The 16349-nt window shown below is 37.9% G+C and overlaps 1 protein-coding gene across 2 annotated transcripts in view; it reads left to right on the plus strand.

Annotated features, from left to right (window-relative positions):
* GOSR1 (golgi SNAP receptor complex member 1) overlaps positions 1 to 16349 on the plus strand; it is a 56488-nt gene that overhangs the window by 4853 nt on the left and 35286 nt on the right. For both annotated transcript variants that reach the window (XM_006169618.3, XM_006169619.3), the window contains exons 3-6: positions 5561 to 5648; positions 5979 to 6086; positions 11987 to 12078; positions 14356 to 14430. In XM_006169618.3, coding sequence (XP_006169680.1) covers positions 5561 to 5648; positions 5979 to 6086; positions 11987 to 12078; positions 14356 to 14430 — 363 coding nt within the window. The remainder of the gene's footprint in view (positions 1 to 5560; positions 5649 to 5978; positions 6087 to 11986; positions 12079 to 14355; positions 14431 to 16349) is intronic.

Raw genomic sequence — 16349 nt, forward strand, 5'->3', positions numbered from 1 at the left:
GTATTTCCCAAGGACCTAATGGTATTAAATTGTTAACTGTATCAGAGGTTTTTTTGTTTTTCTTTTTAAATTTTTTGCCATAGGGTATGTGTTCTTACCAGGGAGAGAGACAGTAAGAGGGAAAGTGAGAAATCACCACCACCACCACCACCACCACCACCCCCCCCCGGGGTGATGGCCATGCTACAGTTCTTTCTCCTTCATTCTCCTCTGACTTGTAGCATGCATGCACACATGCCTGGCCTGGGTCTGGGATTTGAACATGGTCGGCCATATGAGAGTCCAGTACCTTAATCATCTGCTGGACTCCCAACTACAGCATAGTTTAACCATTCATTGGATGGATATTGTTTTTAATTTTTGCTGAGTGGTAATAATTTTAATAGCTGACACAAAGGTTTATCATATGTCGGCTACTGTTCTAGGAATTTTATATAAATGCCATTGGGAACATTTTACATGGAATATTTCTGTATAATAGTAGTGAAATTGCAGGTAGTTAGTTATTAATCCACTCTTTATATTCTTTTTAAAAGTATAATGGTAGATAGGATATTTTTCATCTAATAATAAAAAAAATAAAAACAGCTTAGGTTTGAATTTAGGCCTTCCCATTCCTAGAGCTCACATTCCAGAAACCCTACCATAGTATGCATATTACAACAAAAGGCTCATTTAAACACTGTAGTCTGGGACCAGCAGTTGGTGTAATGGCTGTGTTGCTGGACTCTCTCAAGTTCCGGACCCGTTGGCTTAAACTCATGCTGGGCGCGTGTGCATGCGTGCCCAATATCCCGAGAGGAGAATGGAGGAGAAGGGATTGCGGTGTGGTCATCCCCCCTGGGAGGTGATTTCTCGCTTTCTGTCTCTTTGTCTCTTTCTGTCTTTCTGGCGAGCGCATGCGCCCTATAGCAAAAACCTCTCAAAAAATTTTAAAAAAAAAACAAAAACACTGTAGTCAAACCATTGCTCCTTTTTAATAAGGGCACAGTGTTTGTAAAGGTAACAGGCCCAATTGACTCTAGGACCTAAAAATAAGTTAGCATGTCACGTTCGGCATTGCTTTGGACTCACCCTTATCTAGCAAATAAAGAGAATGAAGAGGGGCTAGCAAGTGGCATGGTGGTTAAGGTGCTGGACTCCCACATGACTGACTGCCCTTATTGCCCCAGACTGGAAGGTTTGAAAATCACGCCGGGCTTATGTGCGTGTGTGCTCAAAATTTGAGAGGAGAATGGAGGAAAGAGGATTGCGGTATACCCATCCCCCCGGGAGGTGATGCCTCACTTCCCCTCTCTCTGTCCCTGTCTCTCTCCAGTGAGTGCACATGCCCAATGACCAAAACAAAACAAACAAAAAATGTTCTCTTTTATGAGAATAAAAAATAATAATTTTATTATTGGAAGACATTTTCTGAATTTCAGTCTCCCACTTGGCTATGCCAGCGAGCGTACAGTTTTTAAACTCTTTGTTAGGAGATATTGCTGCATGATGTTTTTTCTATTCTCTGTACTTTATGAACTTAATGCTTTTATTACTCCTTTTAAGGGAAAAACTATCTTGAAAACATTTTCTAAGCAGTTCTGTTACAAATTGGGACTAGTTCATAGAATTACTTCCGCCTAATTGTCTCTAAAATTTTTTTAAAAATCTGGAGTTGTGAGGATCATGATCCAATGTGCATTCCAAAATATTTGATGCCCAGGCTCAAAGCATGTCACAATGAATAAGCTCAGCAATAACTAGAATATTTCCTCAGGAATATATATTTTTTTAGCTTTCTTTTTTTTTTAAGAGAGATTTTTGCTTTAGGGTGCTTGTGCTCACAGGAGAGAGAGAAATAGAGAGACAGAAACAAAAAAATCTCCCCACCATTGGAGAGAATGGCCACGCCGCAATCCCTTCTCCTCCATTCTCCTCTTAGAATCTTGGGCACTTGTACACACGCACCTGGCATGAGTTTGAAGCTGCCAGGTCCATGGTTGGCCATGTGGGAGCCCAGTGACGTAGCCATTATGCCATGTGCTGGTCCCAGCTTTTCTGTATTTTAAGAACTTCAGATCTATACATCATCTCACACCTATAAAATAAATTAAACTGAATTTTAGTATTGTGGGAGAAATCAGTTTTTGACTATTTCCTTGGACTCATATAGTATTCTAAGAATGGTGTAAATGGAATAACCAGTAGTAGAGATTGACCCTCATTCATTCATTCTTTCAACAAATGTTTAATGAACATCTACCATGTGCCAGGCATTATTCTAACTGTGAGCCGGATATCTATGAATAAGACAGGCAGTTTCCCTGCTTGTGGAGCTTATGTTGTGTTGCTCCATCGTTCTGTTTCACATATCTGGTAGGAGAGGGTCTGTATTAGTGTACAGACCTTTTTTGCCTGGGCACATTGTAGGAAATAACAGAACCTTGGATTAGCTCTGACATATGATGTAAAAAAAAAAAAAACTAGATATTTTGTTACTATATTTTCAGGCAAATCAATTGAAATGTTTCAATACGAAATAAAACTTAATGCCTAGTTAAGTATTTTAACATAAAAATCATTATTAGCCAGCTTGTGATTATTTCACTGCTTGGGAGGGAAGTAAATACAGAGTGGGGAAATAGTGGTAGCTAAAGTACTTTTAGATGTTGAACCGGTGAAGTAATATGTTTCATTTTCCGCTCCCATACGCTGTCATGGGGCAGAACAGATCTTCAGTAAGATTGGAGAACATGTCATTTCTGGGGCAGAACAGATCTTCAGTAAGATTGGAGAACATGTCATTTCCTGGACTTTTTTCCCCCTTCTGTCCAGAATATCTCAGATCTGCATTTGGCTGCTTATATGATAAATACATACTACCTGGGAACCCGTTGAAACTAAGCAGTCAGTGTTCAGAAGTGGCAAAAGGAAACTCCAGGACATGCAGTTTTAGAATTTGAGTTTGTCCAATATAATTTTTACTTGTGAAAAGTTAGATTTTTGACTGTTGGGATTTGAAGAAGACAGGTCAACATGTTTTTGCAACACAAATGAGATGATAGCACGCCATAACTAGAAATGTGGGCCCAGCGGTGGTGGTGCAGCAGTCGCGCAGTGCTCTGCAAAATGGAAGCAGTGTAGAAGATCGAGGTTCATTCCCAGGTTGTAATTGTGACCTTGGCTGGCTAATTTCTTACCACATAAGACTCCGTTGAAGGTGGTTGTCTCTGTGTATGTCTGTCTCAAAAACAGTTAATTTTTTAAAGTTTAATTTTATTTATTATTATTTTTTTATTTGACCAGAGAGAGAGACAGAGAAAGTAAGAAAGCAAGCCTCCAGGTCTGGGACCCATACCATGGTAGGCCATGTGGGAGTCTGACACCTTAACTACCATGCTACCTACCATGCCCAACCTTTTTTTTTTAAGAGGTTCATTTCTGTGCCAGCGAGTGGCATGGTGGTTAAGGGCATAAGACTCTCATGTGGCAGATAGTAGTTCGGGTCCTGGATCTGGCAGCTTGCTTTCTCATTCTTTCTCTCTTTTCCTTTCTGGTCAAATTGAAATAAATAAATAAATGGATAAATAAAGTTAAATAAATTTTTTTTTAAAAAAAGAGATTTATTCCTTAGGGTATGTGTACTCACCTGAGAGAGAGACAGTGAGAGGAAAAAATGAGACATTGCCCCCTAGGGGGGATGGCCACACCTCAGTCCCTTTTCCATTCGCCTTCCATGACCTCGGACATGCACCCATACACACTCGGCATGATTTTGAAGCCACCAGGTCTGGGACTTGGTCAGCCATGTGGGAGTTCAGTAACGTAACCACTATGCCATCTCTTGTTCCCAAGATAACCTTTTATAAGAAAGGGCGGGGGGAATGGGGACTAGCAGTTAGCATAATGGCTATGTCGCTGAACTCACATGTAGTCGACTGTGGTTCGAGTCCCGGACCTGGTGGATTAAAATCATGACAGGTGTGTATGCATGCATGCCCAAGATCCCGAGAGGAGAATAAAGGAGAAGGGATTACAGTGTGGCCATCCCCCATGGGGGGTGATTTCTCGCTTCCTGTCTCTCTGTCTCTCTCTGCCTTTCTGGCAAGCACACGCGCCCTGTAGCAAACAAACAAACAAACAAAAAAACTCTCCAAAAAAGAAAAAGAAAGGGGGGAAATGTCGAGGGTTAGTGTTAGAACATGCTGGACAGGCCCATATTAGACTTAATATCCGTTCTTGATAACTCAATAGCTAGTTGTTTGATACATGGATCATTTAAATCTCACCTTTTTTTGTTAAAGACTCAGTAAAGAAGAAGGAATTTAAGGTATAAAGGGACAGAACGGCTTTGGGGTAAAAATGTAAAAGATTATTGTTCACAGACCCTGTAAACTAGAGTTTATTTTTATGACTCCTCTTACATACTGTACTTAACAGTTCTACAGTTTAATTGGATTGTCAGAAAAGTCATGACATATTTTTCCTATGTAACAATGCATCATGACTTTGAACAATCCGATATTTCATGAAATTTATTCCCTTAGATTTGGAGCTTAATTGGGCATAGCTTTCGCTTAAGTTACTTTTTGTTATTTAGAAAACAGTAGGCAAGCATTTGGAATTTATGTTACTAAGAATGCATGTAGTAAAATTTGGAAAACATCTTACCTTCAGTTATATTTTATAATGAATTTAATATTATAGAACATGTGTGACCTTTATGGGGTAACTTCTATAAAAATCATAATTTCAGGGCTAGCAGGTGGTGTGGCGGTTAAGGCACTATACTCCCACATTGGTGACCGCAGTTCCAGGCCCAGATGCAGTGTTTTGAACATCACACTGGGCAGGGGTGCACGTGTGCCCAAAATCCAAGGAGGAGAATGGAGAAGAAGGGATTAAGATGTGGCCATCCCTCCTAGGGAGGTGATCTCTCACTTTCCCTCTCTATGTCTCTCTCCCCTCTCTAATGAGCACACGTGCCCTATGGCAAAAACAGAATATCTCAGGACCAGCAGATGGCGTAATGGCTACATTGCTGGACTTCCATGTAGTCCAATGCGGTTTGAGTCCCGGACCCAGTGGCTTAAACTCACACTGGGCATGTGTTTGTGTGTGACTGAGATCCCAAGAGGAGAGTGGAGGAGAAGGGATTACCATGTGGCCTCCCCTGTGGGGCGGGGGGGGGGATTTCTCACTTTCTGTCTCTCTGTCTCTCTCTTTCTGGTGAGTATACGTGTCCTGTAACAAAAACCTCTCAAAAGAAAAGAAAAGAAAGAAATGGAATATCTCTGGGGACCGGCAGGTGACATGGTGGTTTAGTTTACGAGACTCCCACATGATGGCCGACTGCGGTTTTAGTCCCGGACCTGGCAGATTGCTTTCTCACTTTCTCTCTCGTCAAATTTAAATAAATTAATTAAGTTAAATAAAATAAGTGTTTTTTTTTTTTTAAGAAATACTATATCTCAGAAGTTCTACTTGACCTCTTTAAGAATAATTGCTTTATTGTTTTAAGTATGTTTTAAAGACTAGATTTGAGTAATGGATTTCCTTCCATTGAACTTCTCTTTAGTTCTGACACAACACCCCTTTTGAATGGATCGAGCCAAGACAGAATGTTTGAGACAATGGCAATTGAGATTGAACAGCTGTTGGCAAGGGTGAGTGCTATCTGTTAAGTGGTTATTTTGTTAATAACTGCTTACTTGTTAGATGCATGCTGGATTATATTAATGCAGACATGTTTATTGAACTTAGTCAGTCAAGATTTGTGCCTCCCAGGCCACTTGAATTTTGATGACAGCCATTTACAAATCATGTGGGTGCTAGTTTGGCCTTTATGGATTATTTGGGAGAAATGCTGAATCCTCGCCTGTTTTGTTTTGTTTTGCTGTTAGACAAAAGGCAGATAAAGGTATGAAAGCAGATCATTTGCTTTCATCTGTTTGTTGTGCTTCCTAAAATAAATCTTTTTAAATTTTTTTTTCTAGCTTACAGGGGTAAATGATAAAATGGCAGAATATACCAACAGTGCAGGTGTCCCTTCCTTGAATGCAGCTCTAATGCATACGTTACAGCGACATAGAGACATATTACAGGTAAGTTGTTGGGTTTGAGACTTGTTATTACAAGATTTTTTTTTTGTTTTTGTTTTAATCCCTGAATAGGATGTATACGCGTGTATTTAAAAGAACAAAGAGAAAAATCTTCTAAGAAGGTAAATGCCATGATATAGAAGTTTGTCTTGTTTTACTTTTTTTTTATTCGTATTCTTGAATTTTTAGGGGGGAGATTTTTGGTATAGGATGTGGGTGCTTTGCCAGAGAGACAGAAAGCAAGAAGTCACTCCAAAGGGAGATGGCCATGCCACAATCCCTTCTCCTCTTGGGATCTTGGGTACGCACATATACGTGCCCAGCATTAATTTTAAGCTGCCAGGTCCAAGACTTGAACTTTAGTCGACTACGTGGGAGTCCAACAGCGTGATCATTATGCCATCTCCTGGTCCAGGTGTTCTTAAATTTTTAACGTGTCTAATAACTCTTGCTTTTTCTCCAGTTAAGTTACATCTATTCTGGGAAACCTAACTAACTAGCTTTAATAGTGAAATAGCCAGTGGGCATACATAGGCAATAAAATGGTGGTTTAGAGTATATGTTCATCAAGGTTACTATAAAGATAACCTGGAAAAAGAGTAATTACTGTACTTGGTATATTGTTTGAGAAAAGTGTACTAATAAGATGAAATAAACACTTAAAGATTTATATGGGAGCTATTAAAATATAATAGTACAAATAGGTAGGCAAATATTTTTAATATTAAGAAAATTCAGCAATCATTTCTAATTTTAAAAACAATTTTTAGATAAAAACAGAAAGATACTTTATTAACCTGATGTAAACATAGTATATCAGTTTAAAAGTTAGCATTGTATTTGGGTAAAGCACTAGAAGCAGTCTTCCTGAAGACAAAAAGAAAAAGATAAGGATCCCCATAATCACAAATGTCTGTCATTATTTTGGAAGTTCTTGGTGATGTAGTTAGATGGTAAAAAAAAATGAGATATAAATACTACGAAAGAAGAAGCAAAATTCCTATTATGTGGCAGGATATGATTATATGTCTAGTACTACCAAGAAAATTGACTGAAAGAAGTTAGAAATAATGAAATTCGGGACCAGTAGATTGTGTAATGGTTATGTCACTGGATTCGCATGTAGTCGGCTGCAGTTCCAAGTCCCGGACACGGCAGCTTAAAACTCATGCCAGGTACGTGTCATGCGTCCCTATAATCTCAAGGGGAGAATGGAGGAGAAAGGATTGTGGTGTGGCCATCTCCCCTGAGGAGTGATTTTTCACTTTCTGCCTTTGAAATTTAGTAAGATGATGGCTTACAAAATCCATATATAAAAGCAAGTAGTCCTCTTACATACAAACAATTACCTGTTAGAAAATATAATAGAAGAGTGCTGGCTTTGTGGCTTGGTAGTAAAGGCAACCAGATCCTACATGGCCAATTACGTGATCTGAGTCCTGGACCTGGTGTCTTGAGAAACATGCCAGGTGTATGTTAGCGTGTGCCCAAAATCCCTGAAGGAAGAAGAAATGGCAGAGAACAGATTGTGGTGTGACCATTCCCCATGGGGAGTGCTTTCTCCTCTCCTACCTTTGACAGTCGGACTCTGTCAAAGGTACCTATCTCTGCCCCTTTTCTTTTCTCTCTTTCTCTCCCTCTCATGCTTGCTTTCTCTCTCTCTCCCCCATCCCTCTTCCTCTCTCCTTTCTCTCACTCATCTTCTCTCTCACTTTCTCTCTCCTTTTCTCCCTCTCATAATGGAAAAAAAAAATTAGAACAGTTGAGGAAGTTTGATTTTAGAGGGAAAAAAATGCTACTAGAACATAACAGAGTTCATATGTATTGATTTAAATAGGCATGGAAATTTAGTTACTGAGAAATGTTTTGTTTCAAACCAGTGGAGCAAAGATGATTATAAAATAAATAGAACTACCACAGTTGACCAATTATTTGAGGTAGGAAAAAAGTCTATCTCAACTCTCACACCCATAATGAATTCCAAATGCATCAAAGATTTATATGTAGAGGGACCAGCAGTGAGTGTAATGGCTATGGCGCTGGACTCCCACATAGTTGGCCGCGGTTCGCGTCCCGGACCCGGTGGCTTAAAACTCACGCCGGGCACATGTGCTTGTGTGCCCAAGATCCTGAGAGGAGAATGGAGGAGAAGGGATTGCAGCGTGGCCATCCCCCCTGGGGGGTGATTTCTCGCTTTCTGTCTGTCTCTCTCTGTCTGTCTGGTAACTGCACATGCCCTATAGCAAAAACCTCTCCAAAAAAAAAAAAAAAAAATTTATATGTAGAAAAAGAAACTATAATAGTTTAGAATACAGCATGAATGAAATAAAAATTTTGGGTTTGGGGGTTTTATTTTAACTTTTTTAAAATTTCATTTTACTATTACTATTTTTAAATTTGCTATAGGATATTGTATGCTCACCAGAGAGAGACAGAGCAAGAGAGAGAGAAAATGAGAAATAAGCCATCAGGTCTGGGACTCATGTAACCCATAGTAACCCATGCGGGAGTCCTGTGCCTTAACCACCACACCACCTGCTACCACAATATAAGTTTTTGAATGGTAAGGGACTTTATAACAAGTACCTAATAATGGAGACTTTAACAAATGACTAATTTTTTAAACATAATATACAGAGAAATAATAGAAATAAGTAAGAAAAAGACAATTGGAAAATAAGCAAAGGATGTAAACTTACTTAAAAAAAAAAAAATCAGGAGCCAAAGCCATGAAAAAGATGATCAGCCATATTCTCAAACAAGCATATGTAAATCAGAGAGAGAAACAATTTTTCAGTTTATCAAACATGGGGACATTTGTAACTCATTACTGGCAAGAGTATATAAAGTGGACACTCCTTGGGACCAGCAATTAGCGTAATGGTTATGTCGCTGGACTCCCATGTAGTCGACCGTAGTTCACGTCCCAGACCTGGTGGCTTAAACTCACGCTGGGTGCGTGTGTGTGCGTGTGTGTGCGTGCCCAAGATCCCGAGAGGAGAATGGAGGAGAAGGGATTGCGGCGTGGCCATACCCCCTGGGGGGTGATTTCTCGCTTTCTGTCTCTCTGTCTCTCTCTGTCTGTCTGGCGAGCGCACGCGCCCTATAGCAAAAACCTCTTCAAAAAAATAAATAAATAAATAATAAAGTGGGCACTCCTGTACTGCTAGTGTAAACAAAAATTGATACAGTCTTTCTAGAAGACAGTTTAGCACTATCAGAATTTAAATGTAAGATTATTTTAATTTAATATTCTACTTGACTTTAACTCTTTAAATATACTTTTTAAAAAGTTTAATAAAGTATATACAAGAATGTTTATCATGGTATTTTTGTATGCATGTGTAATTCGCTCGAAGGTGCGTGTGCTCTCCAGAGAGGAGTAGAAAAGCATCCCCCTTAGTGGGGTGTTCATGCTGCTTTGGGGATTTTGAGCATGAATGTACATGTACCCAGCGTGTTTCTCAAGCTGCCATGTCTGGGGCCCTAACCTTACAGTCAGCCATGTGGGATCCATCCACCTTTACCACCACACCACTGTCTGGCCCATTCGGCAGGTTTTTTGTTTGTTTGTTTTTAAGATTTTTGCCATAGGGCCTATACACTTGCCAGAAAGAGACAGTAAGGGGAAAAAGGAGAAATCACCCCCCTAGGGTGAGAGCCATGCCTTAATCCCTTCTCCATTATCCTCTTGGGATTTGGGGCAGATACACACATGTGCCTAGGGTGATCTTAAAGCCACCAGGTCCAGGACTCTAACCATTTAAGAATTCAGCACACCCACCACCATGCCACCTACTGGTCCCATTCAATAGTTTTTTAATAGCAAAAAAAAAAGGGAAAAGAAAACGGCTAAAATGTTTGTCAGTAGGAAATTAAATTATGATAGAGCCATAATTTAATAATGAATATGGTATGTGGCTACTAAAACAGTCATGTAGAATTCCATGTACTAATGTGGCAACTTGCTTCATATTTTATGAACTGCACAATACAGGATGTACATTAAAATATATAGTATGATTTCTTAAGTAAAAATAAACGATAATCCTTGTATATGCAAAAACATACGTCCTGAAAGAAAACAAGGAAGTGACAATTATAGCTATGAGCTAAGGAGTAGGGTTTTTTTTTCTTATCTTTATTCTTTTTGGCATTTTAAAAATATTCTCCCCATTTTTATGAATTATTTTTGTTTCTAAAAAGTCAGTGGGGGTCAGCATGTGGTATGGTGGTTTTGGAGCTACGCTCCCACAGGGCAACTTGAGTCCCAGACATGATGGCTTGAGTTTCACGCTGGGTGCATGTGTGTGCCCAAAGCCTCAGGAGGAGATTGGAAGAGAGGGCATTGTAGTGTGGCCACCCTCCTTTAGGGAGTGATTTCTCATTTTCCTCTCACTGTTTCTTTCTGGTGAGCACACACATCCTATGGCAGAAACCTAAAAAGAAAATAGAAAAAGTCAACAGGAACTCTCTGAGAGATAGGATTTTTTGTTTTGATCTTCTCTTAATTAAAAAAAAGTAGTGATAGGGGCCAGCAGGCAGCAGGATGGCTAAGGTGCTGGACTCCCATTTGGCCAGCTTCATGATTCGAGGGCCAGATCCGGAGACTTGAAAACCCAAAGAGGAGAATGAAAGAGGAGGGATTGTGGCTTGACCATCCCCACAGGGGATGATTTCTCACTTTCCTTTCTCTGTCTCTCTCCAGTACACATGCCCTGTAGCAAAAAGACCAAAAAAAAAAAGAGTGATAATTTTTTAATACTTTTTTTAATTGCCAGAGGGCATATTTACTCACCAGAGAGAAAAAAAGAGAGTTAGGGAGAAAGCACATCCCAGTGGAGGGCGATCATGCCACAATCTATCTATTCATCTCCATCCTGTCATGATTTGGGGCATGTATGCACAGGCGCCTGGTGTGTTTTTTGACTCTTTAAGGCTGGAATTTGAACCACATGGCTGGCCATGTGATATCTGACTCCCTTAAATGTTAGACAACAGGTTGATCCTTTGAATACTTTTGAAAAATGCAAAGTAAAGGGGGACCAGCAGTTAGTGTAATGGCTATGTCACTGGACTCCCACGTAGTCGACCGCGGTTCAAGTCCCAGACCCGGTGGCTTAAAACTCATGCCGGGCGCGTGTGCGTGCGTGCCCAAGATCCTGAGAGGAGAATGGAGGAGAAGGGATTGCAGCGTGGCCATCCCCCCTGGGGGATGATTTCTTGCTTTCTGTCTCTATGTCTCTCTCTGTCGGGTGAGCGCACGTGCCCTATAGTGAAAACCTCTCAAAAAAAAAAAAAGATTCTTTTATTCTTTACAGTTACCTTGGTTCTGTCCTGTGATTAGTTTAGAAATTAAATTTCTTGGGAGCTGGAAAGATAGGAAGGAGAGTAGTTTGCTGGCATTTACCCTAGCACTAAATTGTTTTAATTTGAAAGAACTTGGTCATTCTTCAGGAAAATAATTATAAATTAATTTTTATCTTTTGATAATTTGATTTCTTTTTCTTTTCTTTTTTTTTTTTTCTGTTTGTTTGTTTTTGTAATTGCCAGAAGGTGCATGTCCTCGTCAGAGAGAGACAGAGAAAGAGAAAACACCTTCTAATGGGGTGTGGTCATCCCTCAGTCCCTTGATCTTCATTTCTCCATCCTATGAGGGAACTTGGGCATACACATGCACCCAGTGTGTTTTTCAAGCTGCTGGGGCTAGGATTCCAAACACAGTCATTCATATGGGGATCTGGCTTCTTTAATCACCATGCTACAAGGCTAGCCTGGCAATTTGATTTCCTAAATAGTAGTTTTCTTGACAGAACTTTACAGTGTGATGATGATGATACATGGGGCTCAATGAGTGAAAATGTGTATTTAGTTTGTTGAGACCGAACTTTGATTTATTACAGGATTATACACATGAATTTCATAAAACCAAAGCAAACTTTATGGCAATACGGGAAAGGGAGAATCTCATGGGCTCAGTACGAAAGGATATTGAGTAAGTTACCTCTTCTGTTATTTTGTCCTGTGTTTATTCAGATTTAGCCTTAGAATATATCTATGGTTAAATGCAAATTAAGTCGCAAAACTGATTTAGATGTCAGGGTTTCTCATTTCTATTTCACTGTTGTTCGAATGTTCTTGCTACAATATTGTCCTAATCTACTTTGCCATTGCCAGTCTTAGCTCCTGTTTCCCCTAGTTTTATCATTGGCACCTATCAACCTTGACTTTTCTGCCTTAATTCAAGGTCCAGCTTAGATATCTTCATGAGTTCTTCTGTAATCTTTTTTTTTTTTTTTTCTTTTCAGGTTTTTGCCTCAGGGTGTGTATGCTCACTGGAGAGAGACAGAGAGATAGTGGGAAAGTGAGAAATCACCTCTAGGAGGGATGGCCCATTGCTAGACTAGCCGTGCCACAGTCCCTTCTCCTTCATTGTCCTCTTGGGATCTTGGGCACACATGCACACACACCTGGTATGATTTTTAAGCCACCGGGTCCGGGACTTGAACCGCAGAAAGCCACGTGGGATTCTAGCATCTTAGCCACTATGCAACCTACTGGCTCTCACTCTAAGAATTATAAATAGCAATAGCGGAAGCTGTCCTGATTACCACCCCTTCCTTATCCTAACGATTACATATTCAGGTACTATTCATGCCGCCTTTACTTTTCTGAATTTTTGAAGTACCTGTTTTTTCCCAGATTTAATACAAATTCATAGCCTCATGTAGGATTACTTATGGACTCTGAACATTTTTATGCTGATCTCAATCCATAATTTTAAAGTTTTTTTTTCTCTTTCATCCCTTCACCTCACCATCAGTGATGTATTTATTATAGCATTTCATGTACATTGTTGGGAAAAAAATTTCACAACTGAACATAACTGACAAATTACACAGGCACCTAGTTAGAGCTGAAGACTGAAGACTTTCCTATTTTGGACCATCAAATAGTTACCATTGTCTCATATGTTAAGTTTGTGAGACTTGTACTTTAAAAACTATGCTACACATTTATCAGGCCAATGCTGTAGCCTAGTGGTTAAGATACCCAGATCCCACATAGCTAACCACACAGTTTGAATTCTGGTCCAAGTGACTTGAAAAATATGCCAGGTACAGGTGCATGGGTACCCAAAATCCTGATGTGATAGAGAAGTGGAGGAGAAGTGATTGTGGTATCACCACGCCCCATTGGGGGTGAATTTTTTCCTCTCTCCCTCTGGTAAGCACACATGCCCTCCAGTAATTAAAATTAAAAAATACATTATGGTATACATTTAGCATAAACTATTAGACAGTGTATATGTTCTACAGAACATTTTTTGTGGCACTCTTTTGTTATAATAGTAAATTATAATATTTTTAGTTCTTTGAAACATGTAAGTCTTGCTTAATTTCTGTATAATTGACACATTATTTTGAGAAATGCATTGAGAACCATTGTAGAGGATGGACATATGGCATTTATAATTTGCTAGAATATAATCCACTGTAATAATTTGCTTTTTACAAAGTGATCGTGAAAAACCATTCATTCATTAAATTTTTTCCTGAGTACCAACTGTGAGTCAGATATTATGTCAGTTATAGTAGAGGGTAGAAATGAAAAGACCAACGTGATCCTGTCAGTGTGCTGTTCCCCTCTAACACAGGTGCCAGGGGAGAATAAGGCACATACTCTCTTAAAGTAATATAATACAAGGAGACTGACTAGTGAGGTGAGGTACAGCAATATTAATAATTCCTAATGTAATTTTATTGTTTTTATAATTCACATAGTCTTTTTTCTATGTATCCTCTCTTTATTGGCTTCATAATAATCTTTTGGTAAAGACTGAAATAATTAGTCTTAGTTTATGAAACTAGGTATTGAGTGATTTGGCAGGGTTAACTAGCTATTAATGATGGAGTATGATTTCTTTCTTGATCAAAATATTTTAATATGTTAATCTTCAAGTATGACGTTGAGTGTTTTGAAGTAAATGGCATTGTAAGCGTTTTCACAAGCACATTCAGAAATGTGTTTTAGGAGTAATAAAAGTAATTTTTCAGAAAGGGCTTTCTTAGCTTCTCTGAGAGTCAACATACAAGCCTTTCTTAGTCATCTTATAAGATTAACTTTGTTGAGTAAAGAATTACTTCATATGCTTGTTTGACCATGCTGTTTAGTTTTTTATTTTATAATTTCTTATTTACATTTAATTGTACATCTTTGTAGGTTTTTGTGTGATTTTTCAGATGTTCTTAACTTTTCTGTTATGTTTTAGGTCTTATAAAAGTGGGTCTGGAGTGAACAACAGAAGAACTGAACTATTTTTGAAAGAACATGACCACCTTCGAAAGTAGGTATTATAATATGTGTGTACTGTGTAGTTTCCCATGTTTATGAATTCATTTACTTCTGTATCAAATATTTTATTGTGTTTATTATAGTACAATAAGTACTTTATCAGTGATAATTCATTTAATTCTTCTAATGATACTATTCAGTAGAAAGATTTCAACTGTTCCATCCTTAATTCAAAATATTTTAATATGTTAATCTTCAAGTATGACGTTGAGTGTTTTGAAGTAAATGGCATTGTAAGCGTTTTCACAAGCACATTCAGAAATGTGTTTTAGGAGTAATAAAAGTAATTTTTCAGAAAGGGCTTTCTTAGCTTCTCTGAGAGTCAACATACAAGCCTTTCTTAGTCATCTTATAAGATTAACTTTGTTGAGTAAAGAATTACTTCATATGCTTGTTTGACCATGCTGTTTAGTTTTTTATTTTATAATTTCTTATTTACATTTAATTGTACATCTTTGTAGGTTTTTGTGTGATTTTTCAGATGTTCTTAACTTTTCTGTTATGTTTTAGGTCTTATAAAAGTGGGTCTGGAGTGAACAACAGAAGAACTGAACTATTTTTGAAAGAACATGACCACCTTCGAAAGTAGGTATTATAATATGTGTGTACTGTGTAGTTTCCCATGTTTATGAATTCATTTACTTCTGTATCAAATATTTTATTGTGTTTATTATAGTACAATAAGTACTTTATCAGTGATAATTCATTTAATTCTTCTAATGATACTATTCAGTAGAAAGATTTCAACTGTTCCATCCTTAATTAGGAAAGATACCGTGCTGTTGAATATGTCACTCAATCATTACCTGTAATGTTTTATTGCCTTAATGTGTTGTTTTCTATAGTAAGTCTGTTGCTCTAATACTTTTGTCCACTACTACAGGTTATTGAGAATAATAGTAGTAGTAATAATACTGATAATGACATGTTTGAAAGTCATGTAACCACTTATATAGGGAGAAGCTTTAGAAATGATAGTAAGGCCACATATCAAATCCAAAAAGGAAAATTTTTATTTTCCAAGATTTCAGAAGATAATACCTAGAAACTTGGCTATATATATGTGTATACATATATATTTTTTAAAGCAGGTCACCACACTATATTCCTTCTTTATTCTTCTCTAATATGTGCTAGTTTCTTTGCTGTTTTCTCTGTATTTTATTGTGGAATTTAAGGATCAGGAAATTATTTATTTCTGTAAACTCAAAAGAGTCTATAAGCCAGCCCTTGAGCAGCTTGTATCTGATAGCTAAGTATTAGGAGTTACGTTGATAGTTGCTGTTGAATACCATTAAGTTAGTCGTATCATGTGAGCTTATCATGTACTGTTGATATATTTTTCTGCAAAAATCACTTTCAGGATAATCTGTTGAAATCAAGATACAGAAAGATCAAGACCTGTTAGAAACCTGGGTGCTTCCAGTATTAGAATCAGTTAATCTGTTGAATATTATTGATCGGCACAAGGGGGCAGTCTCTCCTAGAGTATGTTAATTTATAGTCATTCATAGTTTTGGTAGTCCTTCTATTTTTGATAAAGATCACCACAAAAAGAATTTTATATTGCATCCAAAGCTGTATAAATATAGTCTTGGGCTACAGAATAATTTTAAGGATAGCATATATAAACAACACAAAATAAAGATAAGATTACATCAGTATTTCTGTATATGTAGCCTCAAAAATAAACAGAAATGCAGTAGTTTATTTTTAAAAGAGCAATTTGACACTGGAAAGAGTATACCAGAGTAATTACATACATTAATATCCTTTATTTCATTACTTCTGAACTGATTATGTATTATAAACTTTATTATTATTATGTATTATAAACTTATATGAGATTTTGCATATAATTATTTTAATTATTCATAGTAAATCCTTCAGGAGTTCACTGTTGTTCACTAT

The sequence above is a fragment of the Tupaia chinensis genome, unplaced genomic scaffold (genome assembly GCF_000334495.1).
Source record: "Tupaia chinensis unplaced genomic scaffold, TupChi_1.0 Scaffold147340_1, whole genome shotgun sequence".
Taxonomy (NCBI): Eukaryota; Metazoa; Chordata; class Mammalia; order Scandentia; family Tupaiidae; genus Tupaia; species Tupaia belangeri.